General features: G+C 37.6%; 1 protein-coding gene across 1 annotated transcript in view; it reads left to right on the top strand.

Moving 5' to 3' along the window:
* Positions 1-23,818, top strand: part of SH3YL1 (SH3 and SYLF domain containing 1) — a 51,117-nt gene that overhangs the window by 14,373 nt on the left and 12,926 nt on the right. Inside the window, 8 exon segments of the mRNA XM_027744762.2 lie at positions 331-444; positions 947-1,011; positions 3,987-4,099; positions 6,491-6,619; positions 7,451-7,613; positions 8,266-8,283; positions 8,285-8,339; positions 9,042-9,092. Of these exon segments, the coding sequence (XP_027600563.1) occupies positions 331-444; positions 947-1,011; positions 3,987-4,099; positions 6,491-6,619; positions 7,451-7,613; positions 8,266-8,283; positions 8,285-8,339; positions 9,042-9,092 (708 nt within the window).

The raw sequence follows: 23,818 nt of genomic DNA, 5'->3' as shown, positions 1-23,818 counted from the left end.
ACTGCCTTTTTTCTGTTTATCTTGCTAAGGGTACTGACACACTGTGTGTGTGGCACTAAGCAAACTAACTCTTTGTGAGCTAATCAGTATAGGTGAAGGAGTTGTGGCAGTATACAGATTGTCACAGGCTAATATGACCTGCAGCTGACTTTGTGGTTCACTTTGGAATGGAGGTGTCATTATCAGTTCAACTTTCTTCAGTTTTCTTTAAGCTCTTGCTTCAATTATTTGACTCTTATGTGTCCAAAATTGTTAAATGTAGAGGTTTTTTTTCCCTTTCTCTTAGAACTTCTCTTCCAAGGTCTTGAATAAATGATTTTGCTGTTTCAGCTCACGTAATAGCTAAAGCCAAAGGCCTTGCAGTTTTGTCTGTTATCAAAGCTGGATTTTTGGTGACTGCTCGGGGAGGAAGTGGAATTGTATTAGCTCGTCTTCCTAATGGAAGTAAGTCGATATTTTCCTTTTGTAGTTCACGAGAGAATTAAAAGAAATAAAAATATTTTTTCTTCATTATTTCTTTTCATAGCATAGAGCGGGAAATGTGTGAGGAGTCAGGCCAGTAGGTGACAGTGCTTCGTTTGAAAGCTGGTTTCAAATTTTTGTACCTCTTCTGACCAGATGTAAATGCTTTCAGTGTCTTAGTGTAAAAGGATGAAATAAAATAGTGCATAGTTTAAAACTCATTAGAAAAATTAATTATGTCTGATAGGGAACAACTGTGTGATAAATAATTTGTAACAAAGATTTGTTTGGATTATGAGTGTTTGTATTTCTTAAATTCTTTCCTGTGGGATGAGGCATTATAGTTACATGACTCTATTGTAGTAGTTTTGAACACAGTTTTAAATAGAGAATTTGTTAGTGGTTTTTAACTGCAATAATAAAATGAGTATTTCTTGTGATGTGTGGTTAAAATTCTGTAAATTTATCTTGTTTTGAATGACAGCCTGGTCTGCTCCTTCTGCAATAGGAATTGCTGGCCTTGGTGGTGGATTTGAAATTGGAATTGAGGTATGATTTTGCATCTGAAATACTTGTTGGTAACTTTTTTTGCAAGAAATTAAAATGCATTGACAAAGATCTAAATGCTAGTGAAATAGTAGAATCTACTTTTCTGTACGAAAAAAAGGTTATTATAAAATTCACTTATGCAAGACAAACAAAATAGGGGATTTGATCCTATCAGTCTAATTGTTTGAAGACATTTAGATGAAAAGAAGTGGCATAGCACTTGTTTCCTTGATTTCTCACTTCTAGAAACTTTCATGTATGGAAAGCTTCCTGTCAGTGTTCACATATAAGCCAATTGGAGTTAATTAAAACAGTATCCTATACATAATACTGTATAAAATGCTTTGTTAAAGAGCACAAGGACTCCATCTGGCAAGAAACAGTGAAAGGAACTGAAGATGTAGTAAAATGGAGACGAGCTAATGTTACTGTACTTCTCGCATTTCCCACTCACACTTGTGGCTACTGACCATGACCCTTCAGAATGAAAGCACCAAAACTAGTGGTGCCCCTTCTGGATTGCTGCAGAAGAGGAGCCAATTTCCAGACAGCAGAAATGGTTAAGTAAAGGACTCAACATGTTCAGAGAAATCCTGGTGTGCTTAGTCCTGACAGCGCTCTGCCTCTTCTTCCCATTTCTTCTTTCTCACAGCTCCTTCACAGTTGTTTGTTTTCATCTTTCCTTCTCTTTCCCACACTAGTCTCCAGGCTCGTCCTTCTCTTTTTTTTCTGTTTAGCTTCTGTTCTGCTTATTCCCAAAGAACATCAGAGTAACAATATGTTGCCAACAAGATCTCTTGCAGTGGGCATTCTGCTCCTCAGAAGAATCCACATATAGCTGATCTGGATGGTCCACCTCAGCCCCCAGCACATCTCCTACAACTAACCAGCTATCCCTGTCCTGGCAGCCACTCATCCAGCACTCACATAATGAGCAACAGATCAGTATTTTATTGTATCCTCCTTGTTCACTGTGTGATCTCAGCTGTTATTGCCGTGCACTTTTTAAAGGATGCTATGAATACAAAATCATTAAATTTTCTGAGGGATTTTCTTTGATTTTCGTGACTACATGATCTGAATGCATTATAAAACATTCAGTTTGAGCCCCAGAGTTTGTTTTTTGTGGGATTTAAGGTTGAGGTTTTTTTCCTTTTAAGACAATGAAACAGACTATTCATATGCTTTGATTAATCTATAAAAAATTTCCTTTAATCATCCCCATCTGATATTTTAAATAATGTAGCCTTTTACTGTTGACACTTAAGCAATTTCAATACAGAAGCTCTTTGTGAGAGGGTTTTTTTCTGGGTAATATTGTGCTCTTCCTCTGAAATTTTAGTCAGCTTACAAAATGCTCTTTCCTTACTGATATTATTATAACACAGTCTTATTTATTTCTTCTGGAAAATATATGCTATTCAGAAATACCTGAGTGGCTAAGGAGCCTAGAGTCCAATTTCAGCACTCTTTTAGTCACATATAAACTTAAATGTTTTAGAAACTGGGTGAATTTTATTCCTGTAGGGGAGATTACAGTTAACATAGTTGTAGTGGTAGTTATGGATGTTTTAAATAACACGAAGGAAGTCACAGACTTCAGAAGTCACAGTGAACAAATTGGTACCTCAATTAAAGACCAATTTTAAATTTATATAAATGCTTTCCTTGAAGGTTTTCTCACTATGGATTCACTTAGCTTTAGCAGTGGAATCATCCTCTTAATGGGTAAAAGGAGGTAGAGGTATCCTGAATGACATTCTTTCTCTATCCCTGGATGATTCAAAACCTACTCCTGTCAACCAATTTCTATTTGGGATGGGGTGGAGGCTACCACGGGGCTAATAACAAAGACCTCTCTTATGCTGTGTGTAATACTTCAGGGCCAGCCTTGTTTTGCAAATAATCTGGTATTTCCTCTTGTATTCCCTGCTGTCACTGTTTGGAATTTGGGGTAAGTTGAAAGTTTTTTCTGAACCTGGCTTTCAGTCAAGTCCACCAAATGAAAGATCAGGTGCAGTAGTCCTTGGGTAGTCAAGATACCTGTTGAAAAGATAATCCATCACTGTTAGCTATTGAAGTGTAATCTGCTGTGTTTAACAGGCTGACACTGCTGTAGTTTTGTGGGGGTTTTCACAACATTTAGTGTGTTTACTGAGCTTTGAGGTACAATAGAGGGATCTGCGTAGGAGACTTATTGAAATTTATTAAATTGAAGAGTTACAGTTTTACAGTACTGATGGTAATAGGCATCAGCTTAAATAGTAGTACTGCATCTTATGTCAGAATTCAGGCAAAATAAAGTCTTTTAAAAATAGTGATTTTTTTTTTCCATTTTGCATCTTTTGAAAATACATTGCTACCTCTTCAGTTATTTAATTTAATAGGTTCTTGAAGGAACTGACTACATCTAATGTTCAAGTCTTAAAAAGTTAGTTAATAATTCATACACGCACACACACACACACACACATTATGTATAAAACCCCCGTCAAGAAAATAAAATTTTATCCATAGCGAGAAGACCTGTATCCTTTTTGCTTTTTATTCTTTGGACAGTAATTTTTGTTAGTAAGTTCTGTCTTGCTTTTATTAGTTTAATTATGGAAGGATCAAAATTATTTACATTTGAAAATGCCTTCATAATTGTTTGCATAAGCCATAGAAAATAAGAAATTGTTAATTAGGAAATTTTGAATTAAAATAGAGTTTATATCATACTGACCATATCAGCACTTTGAAAAAAATCAGTCAAATTTGATTGAAAAGTTAGTTGGGAGGAATTTTTGTTTCAAAATACCTTGCAGAAAAAGAATCAACTTTGTTGTGAAAGCTGTTTCAAAAGAATCCCTTACAAGAAAGGAAGTGCTTCTCCTGTGCTATTCTTTCTTCTTAAAAAGCATAGTACAAAATAGTACATAGTAAAACATAATACAAAAACATAGTACAAATACATACTATTTGATATTTTATAGGTTTCAGACTTAGTGATAATACTGAATCATGAAAGAGCAGTGGAAGCTTTTGCCAAAGGAGGGAATCTTACACTTGGAGGAAATCTTACTGTGGCAATTGGACCTCTGGGGAGGTGGGTAAAATACTTTTCTAATATGGGGTATGTGGAAGATAATTTTAAAAGCTACATATAAACATTGATGTGGCTTTTTTTGCTATGTTACAGAACAAAGTGGGCAACCTGTATGTTGACTGGACCGTATTGTTCTTGACAATCACTTTTTTCTCTTTTTTCTTTTTCTTTCCTGATTAAGTCATTTACTGATAGAAGGAAAGTGTTCTGAGATTTACTTTCTTTGCAGGAGACTGCTTGACTAGGCTCAATGAAGAACACAGGTGCTACTGTGCCTGATAGAACTATTGTTTTCATTAATGTGTGGGTCTGTGCTCTCTGTCACCACTGATTTGCCTGACAGTAAATAAAAACTACACCAAAAAATTTCTTTTAAACCTTTAAGTGGTTAAGCCAGCTTACTTTGAAGGATGAGATGAAATAATCATAGAATAATTGAAATTGGAAACCAGATCACTACTCCAACCTCCTGCTCAAAGCAAGGTCTGTTATGACTTTAGATCATGTTGCTCAGTCCTTTTTTCCAGTTAGGTCTTGAAAATCTCCAAAGATGGAGACTGCTCGGTCTCTCTGGGCAACCTACTCTTCTGGTCAGCTGTTGTCATGGGGAAAAGTTTTGCCTTATATCCAGTCAAAGCATTTCTTATTTCTGTATGTGTCCATAACATTTTATTCTTCTACCATACACTGCTATAAAGAGCCTGGCTTCATGTTCTTGATTACCTCTTCGTAGATACTTGAAGCCTGGCATTAGGTTCCCCCTAAATCTTCTCCAGGTTTACCAAGCCCACTTGCCTCAAGCTCTGTTTATGGAACATGTGCCTCCTTATGTCTTTTTTTTTTATCTTTTCTGACAAAATAAAAGGATGATACCCATTTCACAGAAGAGAGAGAGATCTGTGGGTCAGGGGAGGGCAATGAATGTCATCTGCCCTGCAAAGGCATTCAGTACACTATCCTGCAACATGTCTGTGTCCAAGCTGGGACAAAGGTCAGGGTGGGGCAGACTAGCAAACAATTGCTGACCAATTGCTATCTCAAACAGGTGAAGAACCAGATCATCAGGTTTGAAGAGCAGTGGTAAATGAGTCATGTTGTAGTCTGAAGCCAGGTTTCTGTGGAATTCCTCAGGAGACTCTTCTGGGACCTCTCCTGCTTGGTAGTTTTATCAGTGACCTGGAGGAGCAGATGCAAAATATCCTCTTCAAGTTTGTGGATGACACCAAATCAGGAGGTGCAGCCAGTACAGTTCAGAGTGGAGCTGCCATTCAGAGCAATGGACCTAGAGAGTGGGGAGGAAGGATCCAATAGGAAACCTCATGAAATTAAGGACAAGTGCTAAGTTCTGCAGCCCCAATTGGATGAACCCCTGCAGTTATGCAGGCAGAGCCAGCCAGGCTGGGCAGCTGCTCTGTTGAGAAGGTGCTGGGGTCCTCATGGGCAGTGGGCTGAGCCAGCAGTTGATTCCTGACGGAAAAGACAGTGAACAGTGTAGGGGGCTGCTTCAGCAGGACTGTACCTAGTAGATAAGGAGTGTGACTGTTCCTCTTTGCTTCACATTTCATAGACTGTGACTAGAATATTGTGTCCAGTTTCAGCCCTGTAGAAAGTAGTTTATAAACTAGAGTGTGTACAGTGAACAGCTACCTAAATAGCCAGGGACATGCAGCATGTGAACAATGAGGCTTGTTTAACCTAGATAAGACCATGAAATCTTCTAAAGGACTGCATTCCCAACAGGGAATCACCAAGAAGATGAACCACAGTTCTTTACTGAGGTGCATGGCAAGACAATGAGAGGTGGTAGTCATAAGGCTCTGTCTGGATATGAGAAAAAAAATTTGACATGAACATAATTGAGCACTGATACAGGTTGTTCAGAGTGAAATTATATCCTTAGAATTCATAAGAAACTGGCTACAAAAAGTCCAGACAACTTGCTCTCAATTTGATGTTGTATCCATTTTGAGGTGACTGCCTGAAGTGTCTTCAAACCTAAAATGTCATCCTGGGTGGGACAAATACTATAATCTTCCAAATCTGTTGAGGTCTGATGAAGCCTTACTTGAATTATTTTGTACTGACCATAAAATCTAGAAGGATTTGAATATATTGAGTAGAGTTCCAGTCACCAATCCAAACATAATCCAATAATTTTAAAATGTGATTAAAATGTGGGTTAATACTTTTCAGAGGAAGCCTAATGGGAAGCATTCACATGAAGCACCATTGTTCTGTGCTTCAGAGGAAACCTTATCAAACAAATTAATTACTTTTTACTGGGTCCCATCTGAAAATAGGATTAAAGTAAAATAAAGAATGTAAAGAAAAAGACTGCTGTTCATGCTACAAAGCCATATTGAAGAATATCAACCAAAATTTTTCTTCTAGAAACTTAGAAGGGGATGTTGCTTTAAGAAGCTCTGCAGCTGTCTATACATACTGCAAATCTCGAGGACTGTTTGCAGGTGTATCTCTAGAAGGAACCTGTCTAATTGAAAGGAAAGAAACAAATCGCAAGTAAGTTCTCTCCAAATCTAGAAGACCCTGAGATTAGCTCAGTTGGTTAGATCATAATGCTATAACTACAAGGTTTTGGGTTTGATCTCTGCATGGGCCATTCACTTAAGAGCTGGACTCGATGATCCTTGTGGGTCCCTTCCAACTCAGAATATTCTGTGATTCAGTGAAGGCATAGTGACAAAATTAACTAGGACACATTCAATTTGGAAAAAGAGTTTTTTATAAGAACATACTATGGTTGGTTTAGAGTTTTTTGGGAGACAAGGGTTTCTTCAATTTAGACATCTTGCAATGGGTATTGAGATGATGCTGAAAGTTTAGAGATTATCTGTGGCAGGTTGACCTTTGCTAGACACCACATGCCAATCGAGGTGCTTTGTCACTCCTGTTCCTCAATAGAATGGGATGAGAAAAAGTATGATGACAAACTCAAGAGCTGAGATAAACGCAGTGAGATCACTTACCAGTCAAAAAAACCCCTTCAACGTGGGGAAATTAGTTTAATTTATTGTCAGTTAATAAGAGGATAGCATAATGAGAAATAAGAACAAATCTAAAAAGCAACACCTTTCTCCCCACGCCTTCCATCTTACTGGGCTCAACTTCACTCACAGCTTCACTACACCGTCCTCCCAAGCACTGCAGGGGAATGGGGAATGAGAGTTGTGGTCAGTATTCCAAATTTACAGCATTGTACCAGTTCTGTCATTTCTCAATATATGATCAGTGGGAAAAATTCAGGGCCAGGGATTTAGAGGGAAAGGTGAATTTATCTAGAATTTGAAATGTAATAATTATCAAATACCTGACATCTTTTTTTTATATCAGGTTTTATGGGCAGGATATTCGTGCTAGTGCCATCCTGCTTGGTGATGTGCCTTTTCCTGCTCAAGCAGATGATCTTTATGAAACTCTAGCATCCTTCACTGAAGTCTATGAAAACGAAGAGCAAAAGAATAATCCAGGAAAATCTGTAAGGGAACAAAGAAGGGTTTGTGCAGTTCTTTTTCACATAGGATTTTTCTGTTCCTGAACTGTCCCTAGTCTGTGTTAATGTTGATGTTCATGTGGCATTCTTAGCTTCTCTACTGGATGATTAAAAGTGTAGCATGTTGCAGATGCTGCACGTAATACATTTGTTCAAATATTCCCTTGATAGGCTCTTGTGGACAAGAATGTTGCTGGGTTTCCTTTGCATCCTCCAGAATAACAAAGTATATCCTTGTTTTATAATTGTACATTATCAAATCTGAGGTGACGATTAGAAATGTTTGATCAAATATTCCTAATCAAGTTAATTGCAGGTTGATGTGGATGCTCTTAATTTTTCTGCTTTTTGTGTCTTCCATTCAAACAATCACATTTACAATGTAATACTAAGAGTGTAGAAGATGATTTCTTGTAGATGTTGATATTACTGATAGACAATCATTTACTTTCAGCTTCATTAAACCTGTAGTGAATTGCTTCAGTGTCATGTGTATGTCAGTAGTTTTTTGTATGCTTCTTGAGTTCCTACCAGTTCAGTGGAGAAAGAGTGATTTTAAATTTTTTTCAGTGTAACTTGACATATTTCTAGGCCCTGAAGTCACAATCTACGTCCAGATGTGATGCAACATTTTGTAAAAATTTGTGTATTTTAGGTAAATGACCCACCTGCTAAGACCATCGTCTAGACCAGAGCCACCTAAACCCGCTGTCAGACCTACGCCACCAGGTTAAAATATTTTGATAATGATTATTTAATTCTCATTATAAAATTAGAGCACTAAAGCTTATTGATATTATGCATTTATTATAATAGCTGCCTCTATAAAAATGTTTTTTAATACTCTTTCTTGGACAAACACTTAAAGCATGTTAGGATAGTGCCATGAGTGATAAACCATAAAGGGTTTGTCTATTTGCTTTATATTAACAAACCCTTTCTCTCTGACAGATTTGCTTTAGTGTTTTTATAGTTACAGATTCATATAATAGTTCAAAGGAAATATTCATGTTTCTTGGATATGGTACAATGAAACTTCTTAGTAAAAAGAACAGTCCTTCTAGAAACCACTAGTCCTAGTTCTAGAAACTTCTGGTTTCTAGAAATCAGAGTTTCTCCTTTAGGTTGTCAATATCTTTTAATTGGTAGGGGTCTTACAGTAGAGCAGAAGAGGCAGAATTTGGCTCTTTGACAGTTTGTCTGGCAAACTGCTTTCATTGAAAGTGTGGCTTTACTGTGCATCTCCTGTTGTTAACTTATTTTTCTAGTCAAGGATATAAGGTAAAGTCCATATTTTTTAGTTCTGCACTGCTCCTTATATAACTGCAATCATTTAATAACTATTGAGCTTATATATAGAAAAGCAGTATACAAAATATAACAATATATGTTAGCATGCCATATAAGTTGCTGCTTTATTTTCTCTTCCAGCTAAAAAGAATACAAACAAACTTTATCCTGAACTTCCCAATGCATCTGAGGGTAAGTACTAAGCTTACACTAGTGTTACTAATGCAGCGTGGAATCTGAGAAGTCCTAAAAGTACTTTGAAAGATACCTAAAAGTATTTTTCATTATTGTCTATGTGTTAAAATGAGATTCAGGTCTTGTATGCTCTCCTGAAAATATTCCATATACATCTTATTCCCTGGCTTTAGATTCCAACAATGATGTTCTTTTTCTGAACAGCAAAACTTCTTTTGTTTTATTCTGTGAGCTTGAGAAATGCACTGAAAGTAGTAAAATTGTTGTATGTTACCACCTACTAGAAATAAAAAAGAAATCTTATACAACAAGCTTCTGTCCAAGTCCTTATGCAATATCCTGTAATTTCTGTTTTAATATTAAAAGTCCTTCCACAGATCATATCTGATTATGCTGACATAAACACATATTTACATTGCTTCTTGAGGTTTTTATATTGAAATAATTCTGCATTATACTAAAGATACTACTTGTTTGTTGTTCTATTCTGATTTTCTTACATTTAAAGCAGTTTCAACTCTAATAGGAGAATCTGACTCTGTCATATTTGCAATGTAACTCTTGAATGGTGAGGTCATCGTCTGAAAACTTAGGAAGAAGTTTTATTACAAAATAATAAGTTAGGTTCATTTACAGGTAAAAGACTGTTAACCGTTTCAAAGTCAGTGAAATAAATTGTTTCTCCCATGAAATATATTGATAAATAAATCTGTTAGTAGCTTCTGCTAGGATCAAAACCAAGACCAAAGCATTCCATGTTACATATCACACAGCACCTACAGAATGGACAAGGGATCAGACCCAGCCAGCACGGGTTTAAGAAGGGCAGGTCCTGTCTGATTTCCTTTTATGATCAGGTGACCCCCCTGGTGGATGAGGGGAAGGCTGTGGATGTGATCTGCCTGGACTTCAGCAAAGCCTTTGACACCATCTCCCACAGCACACTCCTGAAAAAGCTGGCAGCCCATGGCTTGGACAGGGGCACTCTGTGCTGGGTCAGGAACTGGCTGGAGGGCCGGGCCCAGAGAGTGCTGGTGAACGGGGCTGCATCCAGTTGGCAACCGGTCACTAGTGGTGTCCTCCAGGGATCAGTGTTGGGCCCGGTTCTGTTTAATATCTTTATCAATGATTTAGATGAGGGGATTGAGTCCACCATTAGCAAATTTGCAGATGACACTAAGTTGCAGGGGAGTGTCGATCAGCTGGAAGGCAGGAGGGCTCTGCAGAGGTACCTGGACAGGCTGGAGAGTTGGGCTGATTCCAGTGGGATGAGGTTCAACAAGGCCAAGTGCCAGGTCCTGCACTTCGGCCACAACAACCCCATGCAGCGCTACAGGCTGGGGACAGAGTGGCTGGAGAGCAGCCAGGCAGAAAGGGACATGGGAGTTTGGATTGACAAGAAGCTGAACATGAGCCAGCAGTGTGCCCAGGTGGCCAAAAGGGCCAATGGCATCCTGGCCTGGATCAGGAACAGTGTGGCCAACAGGTCCAGGGAAGTGATTCTTCCCCTGTACTCAGTGCTGGTGAGGCCACACCTCAAGTGCTGTGTCCAGTTCTGGGCCCCTCAGTTCAGGAAGGTGCTGGAGCAGGTCCAGAGAAGAGCAACAAGACTGGGGAAGGGACGTGAGCACAAGTCCTACGAGGAGAGGCTGAGGGAGCTGGGGTTCAGCCTGGAAAAGAGGAGGCTCAGGAGAGACCTCATCACTCTCTAACAATTACCTGAAAGGAGGTTGTAGCCAGGTGGGCATGGGTCTCTTCTCCCAGGCAACCAGCAGTAAGACAAGAAGACATGGTCTTAAGCTATGCCAGGGGAGGTTTAGGTTAGACATTAGGAAGAAATTCTTTACAGAGAGGGTAATCAGACATTGGAATGGGCTGGCCAGGGAAGTGGTGGATTCTCCATCCCTGGAGGCTTTTAAGATGAGACTGGATGTGGCACTTAGTGCCATGGTCTAGTAACCACAGTGATAGTGGATCAAGGGTTGGACTTGGTGATCTCAGAGGTCCCTTCCAACCTGGCTGATTCTATGATTCTATGAAATGTTTATATATATGTTTATATATATGAATATGTACTCACATTTTCACATATTGCGTGCCTCCTTGAAAATAAAATTAATCAAAATATCACTTTTTTACTTTTGCAAATAGAGCTAAAATCAAGCTTGATAATAGACCACAATGGAAAGTCTGTTTCAGGCAGAGAGTAATTAGAGGTTTTCACTAAAAATTAAGATAAATTGTATGTGGCATTGTCTTTACATTCCTTTTCATATCTTCACACATGCAGTTGATATCTGCAGCTGTTGAGGCGACCAACGTAGGAGGATCTTAAGCTGAGCTTTTGATGTGACTTCCTGAGAATCAAAATTTGTTATTGTGTGGTAGGACTTTTACCAGGAGAACAATGATGCTCTAGTGGTCTGTACTCACTAGCTATCATCCAGAAAGAAAGAAGAATTTGCCTTCTGGCCATTGAAACTAAGCTTTCTCAGTCTTAAAAAAGCCCTGACCAACTGCGAACAGGTTTCTAAAGCTTGCATGCGTTTGCTATATTGAAGGGAGTGTTCTTCTATTCAGGTTCAAGTGAGGAGGTAAAAATCTTACAGAGCCATCTGTTGATGGCTTTCAAGATTCTTTGAAATCAAAATATAGACTTAATCAGTCTACTCCTGAGGATTTATAACAATTTCTAGAAATACACAAGCTTATCTTTGAGAAATACAAGAGGCAGTAGGATCTTGTGTAAATGGTTGCATGGTATAATTTGCTTTCTTTTGCAGATTATATTTCCATAGATAACAGTTCAAATGCTGTCTGAATCCACAGGAGTACTATATGTTTCTGAAGGCTAAAGTTTTCTTATCACAGGGAACAATCAAGGCTGAAGTCGGTTTCCCTGAGTGTTTGAACACTATAGCCTACGTGGATGTTGATGGGAGGCTGGAAAAGAGTTTCAATCCCTTTCACATCAGAAACGAAGGGTGTACTAATGCTGGGGGATGCAATAGAAGGAGCCTTAAGGCCGTACCTCCTGTCGATAATGTTTCTGACTGTTTGTAGTCCAAATTATTTCATCATAGCTACCAAGCAGCTGTAGCATGTACTGGTCCATCTTTATTGCAGGAGTAGTGCTGCAACAGCTGTTTTTCTACAGTGAGCTGAAAAAAAAATTCAAAATTTTTGTGTCTTTCTAGTTTAAAAAATACATTTAGGTGACTAATAGAAGAGTGAATGAATGTAATCTTTAGGAAGCTACATTTTAAGTATAATGGCTGATGCAGGGATAGGTTTTGATGTTGAGCAACAAGCTTGTCCAGGTTGCAAGTAATAAGAACTTACCTTTGGTTGGGGAAGTTGGCATTGTGTTACCAAGATTTGGTTTTGCAACAGTTATACAAGTAGTAGAAAGGATGAAACATTAGTTCTTCTCATTAGACGGAAGAACTAGACTTGTGAATGAAGCATTTTTAATTATTTTCTGTGGACCTGAATTATCTAGATAAGTAATGTAATATAACCTATTTCACATGTAAGAAGAATGATAAATGAAAAACATGATTTTCTAAATTATAATGTGATACTTGAACTCGGATGCGAGGAGATTGTTTTCATGTAACTGAATAGCGCTTAAGGTAATGCATTTAGTTGTAAAATGAGGTTCAGTAATGCCTTAAATGTTTCCAGAAACTTGGGAATACCACAGATTTTATTTAAATGCAATTTAAAAATTGGAGAGACCTTTTACAATTCTGGGAAGTAAAAACCCAAAACGACCACAACAAAAACCCACAACAAACTCATAGCTGATACAGTTATTGTGATTCAGTGATGTATGAAGATTCTATAGTAGTAGAGATTTTCCTGGAGACTAGATTTGCTTATGAGTATGAAAGTTCATGCCTCCTCCCTTACTAGAATTAGGGATTTGCATCTTCATTTTTCTAGTTGTCCCCTCTTTGTTGTAAAATCTACTGAAAGGGCTGACTGGTCCTTCCAAGCTTTACTACCACAATCTAGCTTTTATTTTTCTGGGCACATGATTTCTTTGGAGTTCTGCACCATGTCTGTAAGACAAATGACTCCTGATTCTTGAGTGACTGCTTGGACATTGTAGAGTCAGAAGAAGTTTATTGTACTAGGACAATTTTTTTAGACACAGTAGGTTCATAGTTTGTCGCACTAGACTATCTAATTCTAAATATTAGTTTTTCATTATTGTTATGATTTCTAGTTTTTTTGTGCTTGGGGTTCTACCATGGAGCAGCAAGTAATGAAACATGTAGATAAGTGGTTACTTGACTTACTTGCCTATCCTCTTAACAGTTTGCTGAATAATGTACAATTCTGAAAATGTGACAGTGATGTGGTTTCCCAGCTGAAGTGGTAGGAGCAAGAGTAGTGATCTGCTAGCAAAAATAGGAGCTGAGTTGAGGTGAATGTTTGTGAGAACTGAATCGTTAACAGGCAATTTGTTCAAATCAGATATCAGATTTTTTTTTTCGCTTTTTCTTCAACTCAGCTAATCAGAAAAGGACTGTTTCACATGTTTGGAAAAGAATCACTTAAAATTGCTAAGATGCTGAAACAATCAGGAAATAGACTTGAGACAGAAGTGGGGATGAAAATGCAAGAAAGTTTTTCCTTCCAATCAGTGTTCTTTCACTGTTCATTCACAATTCTCAAAAGTCAATATGGGTTTGAATTCTTACAATACTGTAAGACAAAATGCTCATACTAAACACAAAATCATTTCTTTTGGTAACAGTGTAAGTATTTTATCATAATTTGGAGAAAATAATGATGCTGTATGCATTTTTTAAGCAGTCATATGATTTGCTTAAAAAACCCATAAGAACTTGTGGCTGTGAAGCCTAAGTGTTCAAGGATTTTTTTTTTTTTTTTAGATTTTTCTCAGAAACACTGGCTTTCTTATCTCCCACAAGTACTTGAGCTAAATATTTTTAAATTTTATCTTGAGAAAAAAAATATATGCCCTCTTATTTTGGTTTTTGAACTGAATAAATTATCTATCTGCAGACATTGAACTCTTTAGCTATTGTGCATAAAATCAGCACACTCAAAATCGATTACAGTAAAATTAAAGAAAAAAAAACCAAAATATTAATTGTATCTAGGTTTTTTCCCGCAGAAACCTTTAACTTTAAAAATAAAATAAAATATTAACACATTCTTATTGTCCCATTAGGCATATATTTGTATTCATGCGTACTGAAAGCAAAGCTGTATCAAGCATACTAATGAAGACACAGAGGCAGATGACAAATTTGTCACTGTTTTTAAGAAGCTAAAAAACCCCTTCTTCCTTCAATGATAATCTGAGTGATTTGTGAACCTCATTATTAAAAATTTATGCTTTCCCATATGAATTTGTCTGCAGCTTTTAGACAATGTTTGTTGTGGCTTTCTTCACTATATTAAAGAGCACTTCCCTACCCAGAGGGGCTTTTTTTTTGTTCCCTTCTTGTTTCCCTTTGAGACATTTGTGCTGTAATCAAATCACTTTTTGGTCTTCCTTGATCTTTCTTTTGATGATAAACAGATTGATAAGCTCCTTGTCATAAGTCATTTTCTCTTTCCTCTCAAATTTTAAGTAGTGTTAAAAATAGCAAATTCTGAGTTTTGAACTCGCTGAGATCAGTAAGATTTGGGCTCCTAAAAGCTCTAATGAATTTGGACTAAACTCAAGTCCTTATCTTTTTTATTATTTATTTATTCATTTATTTTAACCTTCTTGGACATTACTAATCTATGTTAAAACACAATATCAACCCTTTTTGATTTGGTGGTACCATGAGGTGGTAAACTCAGTTTGTGTTAACTAAATCCATCTCAGAGATGCTGCTTTTCGTTGTTACAGTTCTCCAGTAACCAAGTCTGGCCCAGTTCTCCACAATTTCTGAGATGATCTGTGTTTCTTTTGGTAATCTATGAATGCCAGATGGTTCAGTGAATCTGTGAGAATCTGTTTCCTGAGAGAATTCCAAGACAGATTTTCATGCCGTCTGAAATATATTTTGTCAAGGAAACTTGAGGGTCTGTATGTGAATTTGCTTTTCTTAGTATGTTTTTGTGGCCAGTCAAAAATGTGTTAAATAAGCCAACACAATTATATGGACTAAGAATTCATAGACTGCTTCTGAGGTAAAAAGCTTAAAAAAAAAAAATCTGTTTTACAGCTCTCTGAGGGCAATAATATAATTTTTACTTGTGAATTCACCTCCTGTTTCACTTATTTTACTTGCATGCCTGTTCTGCAGTTCAGTTTCCATCTGACTTATTATCTTGTTATTTTTAGAACTACTACCAACTAGGATAATATTGCTCAAAATTGAAAAAGAAAATATGACCTGGAACGTGGACACCATTCTAGCAGTCTCTGCATTAATTAATACCTCAAATTATGTGTACTGCTGAGCTTGTTTAACACAGTGTAATGAAACAATGGAATTTTTAGTTAGAACTGATGAAAGCAAGCATCATTGTGTGTGCTTGCAACTTTAAAATAGGCTTGCTTTGCTAAATATGCATTGAGGCAGTCACTTTATTTTTTTTATATACTTCTCAACTTAGGTTTAACAAAACCAGTACTATTTTAGAACAACTCAAATTTAACTGGAAATCTAGCATACAATTATTTGTATCAGCTGTGCAGTTCCACGTTTAGAAATACCCACTGACAAAAAAATTTTGACAAGTGTGCTATAAGAGAAATGTGTGTCCAAATCTCCTCTTGATGAGTGACGTTTGACTTGGGCATTTTTATTTTCATTAAGACTAAACACCACAACAGGAAAGTAAAAATATTTCATCTGAAGCCAATAAAATTCAGCTGTCTCTGTGGTCTCAGGCTAACTTCTTCCCAGTGTATTACCTGAATTTTTGTTCTTCTGTGTTGTCAGAAAGCATATCCTTAAAGTCTACCTTTCTGGGATATTGTCAATGTTTCAGCATTTTCTTCTTTCAGTCTCTTCTGGATCAAGATTATTTAAAATTATGTAATCATTCTGAAGTTTCCTTTGCCAACTTGAATTGTAGTTAAACTGAATTAAAAGATTTTAAGTAAGATTACTAAGTGGGTTTTTTGTACCTGATATCTGCATAGACCTGGAATCCAGAACCTGTTGTTTTTAAGGATAGGAGAAGACTCCATAGTTCACCGTGAAGGGAAGAATCCATTTTGCTTTTAAATTGGAAATTAAATCATCCATGGAAACATGATAAAATCGGATATATGCATATTCCTTTAGGTGCTCCGTATATGTGCTGTGTATTTGAAGCTGGAAAAAGGGCCACTTTTTATTCTTCTGTTTATTAATTACTCCTTTTCCAAGAAAGGAAGAGATTTGCTGTAGGATCACATTGTAAGGAAGCACCCTCATTAAGCTGTGCAGTAATCTGTTCCTTCTATACTATAATTTGATGAGGAACTCTAGCAGATTATAAACTGTACAATCAGTAAGACAGCTCAGTGTGACAAATAGGTATTTGTTTTACAAAATTTTTACAAAGTGAGATATTTCTGCCATGTTTCTACCATAATCCTTCATGACATCGTCTACTAATTTTGTAAACTAAAGTATGGGAGTTTTTGTTTTGTTTTAAGCGTTTTAGCTAAGCTTGGTCTATTTTTGTGTTTTTCGTGGCAAGACTTGTGACATGTTTATATTTAGTTACCAGCAAAATAAAACATCCATCTGGTGGTTCCCCACAGTATTCATTTTCTTGCTATTATGAGCTCTTTCTTAATACTAACCAAACCTAGGAAATCCCAGGAAATTATTTTTGAGGCTATTTTTATCCCTGATTCACTTTTACTAGGATCGTACTATTACTATCATGACTGTGATTAGTCAGATAATCAAGCTGCTTATGGCTTATGTTGTGGCAAGCTGGGAGGAAATATGTAGCATGCAGGACTTCACTGGCCATACTGAAACAAAGAACTTGGTGCATATAATCAGCTAACTCAAAATACAACACGGCACAGAGAGATTGAGGTCAGACATGCTAGAATGAAATTGGGGTCTTCCTGATGTGTACAGGCGTGGGCAGAGAGCTGTTGTGCTAAAGATGAAACAGATCCTCTGGCATGAGTAACTATTTTTTCTTGGCATTTTTTAATGCCGAGAATAAAAATTTGGAAATTAGAGCTAAAGCATAGAAAATGTCAGTGCAATCTATGCTTATTTTTTAAGTGTAAAACACCATTAAGGCAATAATTCTGATTCATAGCATTAAAATATGAAATTCTTCACAGTAACATACAAATGGTAAATGGTACAGGTTAAAGTCTTGTCTGAAGCCATTGTAACACAGAGAGATTAATGCTTTAGTGTATTTGTAAAATATATGCTTAAAAAGCTTTTTCAAAGCTGTATACTGTATTAGTATTTTCTTTGTGTTGTTGAAGTAGTAGGACAAAAGCAAGTTTAAATTGCTTTCCTATCTATTTATCTAGAAAAACCTTTGGGAGTATGGGAGCTTGTGCTTCATTAATAGTAATAGAAGCCAAACAAAAATGTTGACTACCTCAAGGAAGTGATAGATACGCAGAATTTCTATCCAGACTGTGGTAAAATGCCTTGTGCGTGATTGACATGAGACAAAAGCTAACAGTGTTCTAAGGAATGGCGATCTTTTTGCAGTAAAGGGTAGAGTGATGCTTTATCGATCCATCTTGGTAGCAGAGACAAAAACATCTAATTTATACTAAATGCTAAGGGAACACTGATAATACTTTCCTTTCTTTGGAAATTGATTACTTTTTACCCCAGTTGAGCACCCACTTTAAATATATTTTTCCATGAGCAGTAGAATTAAGTGCCACGGTTCCCCAAAAAGTGATGTGTTCTCTATCATGATGGGACCTGGAGTCCTGCATCTACCGTAGCTATGCTGGTTCAGTGTTACGTCGTGCAGATCCTCCAGCTGGATATTGATGATTAAACCAAGAAGATCATTCACCTTTTGTGGAAAAACTGTTAGTTCCTGATTAAGAAATAGGAGGCCATGCAAAAAGAAATCAGTAAGGCAAACACTAGTGTAAGCAAAATTAGTATGACAAATAACTGTTCTAGAAATGGTGCAATAATGGTTCTCACTTTTACAAAAAGACAAGGTTTCAAGAAACTTCTTACCTGTTCATGGGGAGGTCTAGCAAGGATTGCATCAAGGCTTCTCTGGTTACATTCCGTTGGGTTTCTCTTTCTCATTAGCAGTCTTATTGCCATATTAGGCAACCTCAACTGAAAATTACTCCCGTGGAAAGGAAGTGAAGTATTAATTTTTCCATGTACTATGAGACTTGAACCCCTCTTCCCCCTTTTCCCTCAGTGGTGCATGTTTGTCCTTTTAGCAACTCCTTTGCTCTTTAGCAAGGAAGGTGTCAAAAGAAGATTAAAAATAAGAAAAATAGAAAACTCCTCTGCAAGGAAAAATGGAATGGAAAAACTAGCTCTGGTACACAATTTTATGTATTAGTCCCTGCCGTAAGGTTCAGACTGTGTCTTCTCTACTCCTGTCAGTTCTGCCGTTTGTCAACAACTACAGAAGGATGAGGAAGAATTTGAGATTAGTGGTACAGCTGGGTATGGGACAGTAGAGAAAGTTTGGAGGTACTGTTGGGGGAAAAATCTGTCTTCACATTTGTTGCATGTTGGGCAAATCTGAGTTAGTGGCTGAATGCCATCTGGAAGCTTGAATTTCCTCATGCTTGAACTAAGGGATATTTTTTTTCACAAATGTAGTTACTGTAAGCTTTTTCTTTTGGAAGAGCATCTACACATCCAATATTCCACTTGACTTAAAAGCATACATAGCATTTCATCATGTTCATAGAAGTATGAAAATACTGTTAATACCATTTTTAAATTTCAACTGAAAATTCCAGAACTATTTGTTGTTTCATGTCAATAACTTTATCATAACTGTACATTTTGGCCAGGCCAATGTAGTGAGTATTCTGCAAAGTTTGGCTCTGCTCAGCTGGGAAGTGTAACATGAACCGTAGGTGATGATGACAGTCCAAGATGCTTCATCCTCCTGGTGGTGGAAGTTGCGGGTTACAGAGTTTTCACTGACCAGTTTAGGCTCTAGTTCATGGGTCTGTGCTGTTTCTAATTCTTACTGAGGTTGTTCTGTGATGAATAGGGGTATCTACCTTTCTCCCTCCAGTTTAGACTGTGATAGAATGATTACAGGATTGCACCGTGGGACACTGTAAGTGGAAGTACAATTACTTGGGTCACCATTTGGCAGAGGAGAGGAACATCTATGGAATACCTTTTGAAGTTATTAGTTGATGGAGCCTGTGGTATAGGTGGAGTTAATAATGGCTGTACTGGTGTTGGAGTAACATAAAAGCAATGAAAATAAGTAACTGTGGCAAGAATAAATCCTTACATAGATACCAGCAGCCCTTGAGCCCCTTAGCACAACCAAAGTTAACAAAGAGTTTTCTATATATTGCAGGTGTTCATATAATATAAATGTTATCATGAAAGTGCTAGACTTCTTATTAAGACAGTTAGCAGATACTCACTAGTTCCTATTACAGAAAGCAGTTTCTGAATCTCCCATAATTACTTGAAACTTCTTCCTGCTTTTCATCTATATTTTTTCTTAGAAAGATTAAATCATTTTTTTTTCTCATGCTTTCCTGTTCTTTAGCTGAAATACTTTTCTGTCTGATTTCTTTGTCTGGTAGTAGTAACCTCTTTCATCTGTGAAGCTGTGAAATAACCTCCTTCTTTCTCTGAAGCTCATTTTGATGTCCCCTTGAAAACAGGTTTTATGTTCTTGGTCATCTACTTTCTCAACCAGTTTAAAATATTGATGATGAGGACTGTGAACAGACCTTCAGATGAGGCCTTTTACAATAATATTATTTGGTATGTTTCCATATGAAATACCTCTTTGTCTAATATAATTTTATTATTTTTAACCGTTTTTCTAACCAGTCCAGAGAAGTATTTCTCTGTGCAAGGTGAAATTATGAAATTTCAATCACAAAACACTTCCCTAGAAAACGGGCAGAAATTATATAGAATTGTTGCATTTACTACTTTTTTTTTTTTCTTGAGGCTGTAGATTGTTTCCTAGACTAGAGTAAAAGCTAAGACTTCTATCAAGTGAACTAGCTTATGTGCCAATAATACCATTTGAATCTGACAGTACAGAGATTTGAGAATCAAAATGCAGAGACAGTATATTCAGGTTGAGATGCTAACTTGGTGTATGTAGAGGAAACATGGAGAAGCTTGTCAACATAAAAGATCTGCAAATCATTCCTAAATCATCAGTTTGACCTGAATAAAACAGAGTTCAGTTCTTGTCACTGTACTTTACTTTTCAGAATATGAAGGTTATGCACCTCAGCTTTTGCAGTATGATTTCATCACAGGCATTATTTGCATTAATGTAGTCTTGAACATGATAAAACCCTTGACATTGATACAGTTTATTTGACCATTTCAGTTTGAATTAAAATGTAATTATTTTTTGAAAAGTCAGAAAAATCCAAAAAGTAATCAGCAAAAGTACTGTTACGGAATTGACTCTTGCAAGCAGGAGGTGGGGAGTTTTGTATCCTAAATATCAAATACATCCACAGATGCTTAACAAAAAAGGCACTTCTTTAATGCAAAAGCTGAGTGTGCTGAAACAAAGATAGAAAGCATTCCATCAGCACATGAAGATGATGAGCCAGCATGTTCTCTACTAGGCCAGAAACTCAAAACCAGCGAAATACGTTTTATACTGAATGAGCTAAATTTGCACAGTAACTTAAACTTTAAATATAGTCAAGTCTGTTTCAACCGTCAGTTTTGTTTGCTAGACATGACACTGTTCAGTAGCAGCATGAGTTGGTGACTTGGAATCTGCTTTGAAATGATCCATTTCCGGCTTATATAGAAGAGGTCAAAAATACTTGAGCCATTTTCTGGGTTTTGTGAGCTTCTTATATTAAAAGTGTGTATAACACCTCCATTCCATGCATACAAATTTCAGCTGATGATGAATTTTTTTTTCCAGTTTTTTTGAACAGTTTTTTTTCCAGCCACCATTTCTTTGTTAAGGGAGAATGTAGTTATTAAGTTATTCTGAAAATCAAGTGGAAGGCTTTGTAACATTGGAAACCTGGACAAAGTATCCAGTTGAAGTAATATATAACATCTATCTTGGCAACTAATTCAGAAAATAGGGTTGGCTGAGACAGTCCCCATGGAAGAGGAAGAGGGCTTAACATTTCATTTTGCTCTCCTTTCAAGAAGTGGGGTATACGTTTAGTACCAAGGCATATTAAAGAGTGTAGTTCCTGGAATGGTACGGGCCTTCCTTGATATTATCCATGTACTTTGAACACATATTCCACTGAATAAAGGGAAACATTGTAGCCTTCTTTAAATAGGGTGGAAAGGAGGACCCCAGTAACTACAGACCTTTCAGCCTCACCCTCCGTGCCTGGGAAGATCATGGAACAGATCCTCCTACAAGCTATGCTAAGGTACATGGAGAACAGGGAGGTGATTCAAGAAAGTCAGCATGGCATCACCAAGGGCAAGTCCTGCCTGACCGACCCAGTGGCCTTCTATGATGGAGTGATTTCATCAGTGGACAAAGGAAGGGCTACAGATGTCATTTCTCTCAACTTCTGTGAAACCTTTGACGTGATCCCACATAACATCCTTCTCTCTAAATTGGAGACGTGGATTTGATGGGTGGACTGTTTGATTAATAAGATTTGGTTGGATTGTCACATCCAGAGTCCCGATGGACATCAATGACAAGTGGTGTCCCTTGGGGGTCCATATTGTGACAAGTGTTATTTAATGTCTTCATTAATGACCTAGATGAAGGGATCGAGTGCACCCTCAGCAAATTAGCAGATGACACCACGCTGAGTGGTGCAGTTGACACACCTGAAGGATGGGATGCCATCCAGAGGGACCTGGACGAACTTGAGAAGTGGGCCCAGGGGAACCTCATGAGATGTAACAAGACCAAGTGCAAGGTGCTGCACTTGGGTCAGGGCAGCCCCCAGTATCAATACAGGCTGGAGGATGAACAGATCAAGAGCGGCCCTGCTGAGAAGGACTTGGGGGTCCTGGTGGGTGAGAGGCTGGACATGAGCTGGCAATGTGCACTCACAGCCCAGAAAGCCAAACATGTCCTGGACTGTATCGAAAGCAGCATGGCCAGCAGGTCAAGGAAGGGGATTCTGCCCCTCTAGTCTGCTCTTGTGAGACACCACCTGGAGTGCTGCATCCAGCTCTAGGGTTCCCAGCACAAGAAGGGCATCAACCTGTTGGAGCAAGTCCAGAGGAGACCACCAATTGGATTAGAGGGGTGGAGCACCTCTCCTATGGGGAAAGCCTGAAGGAGTTGGGGTTGTTCAGCCTGGAGAAGGGAAGGCTTTGGGGTGACCTAACTGTCAGTACTCAAAGGGGACCTACAAGAGAGATAAAGAAGGACTTTTTACAAGGGCAAGTAGGAATGACTGCAGGGGGGGATGACTTCAAACTAAGAGAGGATAGGTTTGTATTAGATATTTAGAAGAAAGTCTTTACTGTGAGGGTGGTGAGGCACTGGCACAGGTTGCCCAGAGAAGTTGTGGATGCCCTGCCCCTGAAAGCATTCAAGACCAGGTTGGATGGGGACCTGAACAAACCTGATCAAGAGGAAGGTGTCCCTGCTCATGGCAGGGGGGTTGGAACTGTGTGGACTTCCAACCCAAGCCATTCTATGATTCCTTGATTTTGAAATTGCTTAAATCTACAGCTGCTGTAACAAAACAGGCATCGTGTTCTGGGTATAGAACAATTCTTTGCCCATAAGTGACAGTAGGATAGAGCAATGCAACTCATGCTTTCTCTCCCTCTTCAGAGCAGGTTTTTGTAACTGATAGCAAAATAGGCATTTATGGGGCATTTAAGGAATACTGTTTTACAGTGATAGTGAAGCTCACTTACCCCCAAAAGTCCATCCTTGTTTCTTAGACATGAAGAATTGATTATTTTCAGATTTCAATGTTGAATTTAAGTATTTTGAGTTTCTTAAGAAGCTTTTTTATTTTCCAGAAAATAGAGAAAAGTGGTTTTGTTTACTTACCCAAACAAGCCATATTTGACAAAAAAACCAGCTAAGGCAAGAGATTATTTTTTCTGAGTGTGATTTGCTGAATATCACGTCTCCTGACCTTTGATCAGATGAGCATTATTGGAGATTATTTGGATCAATGGTGGCATATGACATACTTCCAGTATCTGTACAGAATATATCTGATTATAGCAGATTAGTACCTGTAGATATAAAATGTCAGATCTACTGTGCATATTTAGGCCTTCCCAAACATCTGTTCAGTGAGATCTGAGGTTGTTGTTTTGTGTATGCTGAGGGGTTTTTGAGGTGAGTCTACTTTAAAAAAAAAATAAAATTAAAAAGCCATTAAGGAAATTAGTAGTTTAATCTGAATAGAACATTTGATAGTTCACTTATGTTTGTTTTCACTTGGTTTGTGATTTGTCCAGAAACTAAAATGAAATTTGTAAGTAGATATACATCTGTTCTGCTCTAGAAGCTGAGATAAACCCCTTTTGTCTTAAGCTAAAAACTGAGAGGTGAGAGCTAAGAATATGGAAAATGAGCACATTAGGTGGAGAAAAAAGCTCATCTGTATACTGGTGTGATTCAAGAACTGA

This window comes from Pipra filicauda, unplaced genomic scaffold (genome assembly GCF_003945595.2).
Source record: "Pipra filicauda isolate LSUMZ 115617 unplaced genomic scaffold, ASM394559v2 scaffold41_size5083284_pilon, whole genome shotgun sequence".
Classification (NCBI taxonomy): Eukaryota; Metazoa; Chordata; class Aves; order Passeriformes; family Pipridae; genus Pipra; species Pipra filicauda.
Note: the sequence above shows the minus strand (reverse complement) of the source record. Positions and strands in the feature narration are given on the sequence as shown.